At 64.0% G+C, this 1,927-nt stretch overlaps 1 protein-coding gene across 1 annotated transcript in view; it reads right to left on the reverse strand.

The window, feature by feature from the left end:
• The window catches only part of ASIC3 (acid-sensing (proton-gated) ion channel 3), a 4,060-nt gene that overhangs the window by 1,517 nt on the left and 616 nt on the right, over window positions 1-1,927 (reverse strand). The window contains 5 exon segments of the mRNA XM_010857246.1: window positions 1-41; window positions 133-328; window positions 444-571; window positions 749-899; window positions 1,893-1,927. The exon segment at window positions 1-41 is cut by the window's left edge and continues 4 nt beyond it. Of these exon segments, the coding sequence (XP_010855548.1) occupies window positions 1-41; window positions 133-328; window positions 444-571; window positions 749-899; window positions 1,893-1,927 (551 nt within the window).

A 1,927-nucleotide genomic window follows, 5' to 3' on the forward strand; every position in this document is an offset into this window, starting at 1 on the left:
ACAGTCCTTGTACTGCTGGGGGCTGCACACTGGGGCACTGCCTGCACGGCGGGGGCAGGAGACAGCTTCAGGAGCGGCCCCCAGGACCCCCGCTTCCCCATACCCCCTCCTCCGCGGCCCCCAGCCTCTTACCTGGCATGTGCATCATTCTGCAGCCGCACTTCCGGGCCACATAGCGGCTCTGGCAGGCCAGGCGACACCCCATTAGACTATAGGGAGGGCTGAGGCCCGGGCTGGGGGTACCCAGAGGACCAGGCGCTTCTGGCTCAAAGTCAGGGTCCAGAGAGACAGAGCTGCAGTCCCCCCAGGGCGGCGGCAGGAAGCTCAGCTGGAGGCGGGCGGGTTAAGGAGGCTCCCTGGCGGGCAGTGAGGTCCCTGGGGCAGGTGTGAGGAGCTGGGATGGGGTCTGGGGGGGGGTGGGGTGGGGGCACCAGGGAGGATGCTTGCTGCTTCTGACAGGACACGAAGGTCTGGTAGCCAGGGGCTGCCCCGAAGCCCAGCTGGTCGATGAGTGGCGGCTCCTCCTGGGTGTGGATCTGCACTCGGACCCCCACCTCAAACGGGGTCTCCTCTGCAGGAAGAGGGGGACCCTGAGTCCTGAGGCCCAGGTCCCAGGGGGCCCCCTGCTGCAGCCCCCTCTCCCCAGGACTGTGACCAGCTAACCCCACCCCTTCCCACAGTAAAGGACAGGCCTGGCTCCACGCGGGCCCACTCCCGGGACGCCCCCTGCACGCTCCCCTCCCCGTACCCACGTCCCTCCACACAGGCAGGTACTCCTCCTGCTGCACGTCCAGCATAACCTCCAGCCCGTTGCCCATGCCACCCTTGGGGGTGCTCAGCAGCTCGGCTCCATCAGCGCCAGAGTTAAAGGTGTAGCACTGCCCCATCCGGGTGAAGATCTGAGGGGCAGGCAGAGAACAGACGTCTCCGGGGCCAGCAGGCCCTTTCCCGAGGCCAGCGCGAGGACCCTGCCACCTCTCTCCTCCCTGGCCTCTACCTGGCTCTCTCTTTGAACACTGAAGCCCGCATCTTCATGCCCCCAGCATGTGTGCTAAGTTGCTTCAGTCGTGTCTGACTCTGCAACCCTATGGACTGTATGTAGCCTGCCAGGCTCCTCTGTCCATGGGATTCTCCAGGCCAGAATACTGGAGTGGGTTGCATGCCTTCCTCCAGGGGGTCTTCCCGACCCAGGGATGAAACCCAGGTTTCCTGCATTGCAGGTGGATTCTTTGCCAGATGAGCCACCAGGGAAGCCCAAGAATATTGGAGTGGGTAGCCCATCTCCTCTTCCAGGGGATTTTCCCGACCCAGGGATCAAACCTGGGTCTCCTGCACTGCAGACAGATTCTTTACCTGGTAGCTGAGCCACCAGGGAAGCCTCATGCCTCCAGACCCTCCCTTAACCGGCACATGGACTTGGACTCTCACCAGCTCCCATCACCCCATGCCTCACCCTCACCACAGGCCCTGGGCACAGCCCGCAGGACAAGTGTTTCTTTGGAGACTGGCATAAAAGGAAGAAGGTCCCAGTTGCCCTCCTTCAGGTCTGGCAGAAGAGGCAGAGGGAAACCAAGCTCCCTCCCTGCTGGCAGAGAAGTAGGGGGCCCTGGCCCAGCACACCAGACACTCCCAGCACACCCCAACTCCCTAGGAGCAGGCTCTCCCCAGACCAGACCTGGGCCCAGAGCCAGCCTGGGTGAGGGCCCCCAGTGCCCCCAATGTGACCTTGCCCTCTGCAGTCCAGCTGAGAGTTGGGAGGGGACTGAGAAGGACTGCTTCTTGGGCTGAACAGAAAGGCACTGGTGAGGCGAGGGGAGGGGACCCCTGGCTCCTGGCGCAGCACGGCTGTCCAGGACCCCTGGCTCTGGGGGAAGCTGGCACAGACGGCTCACCGTGGTGAAGTTCTCAGGCCCACAAGGCCAGCCTC

This window comes from Bison bison, unplaced genomic scaffold (genome assembly GCF_000754665.1).
Source record: "Bison bison bison isolate TAMUID 2011002044 unplaced genomic scaffold, Bison_UMD1.0 scf7180017864379, whole genome shotgun sequence".
Classification (NCBI taxonomy): Eukaryota; Metazoa; Chordata; class Mammalia; order Artiodactyla; family Bovidae; genus Bison; species Bison bison.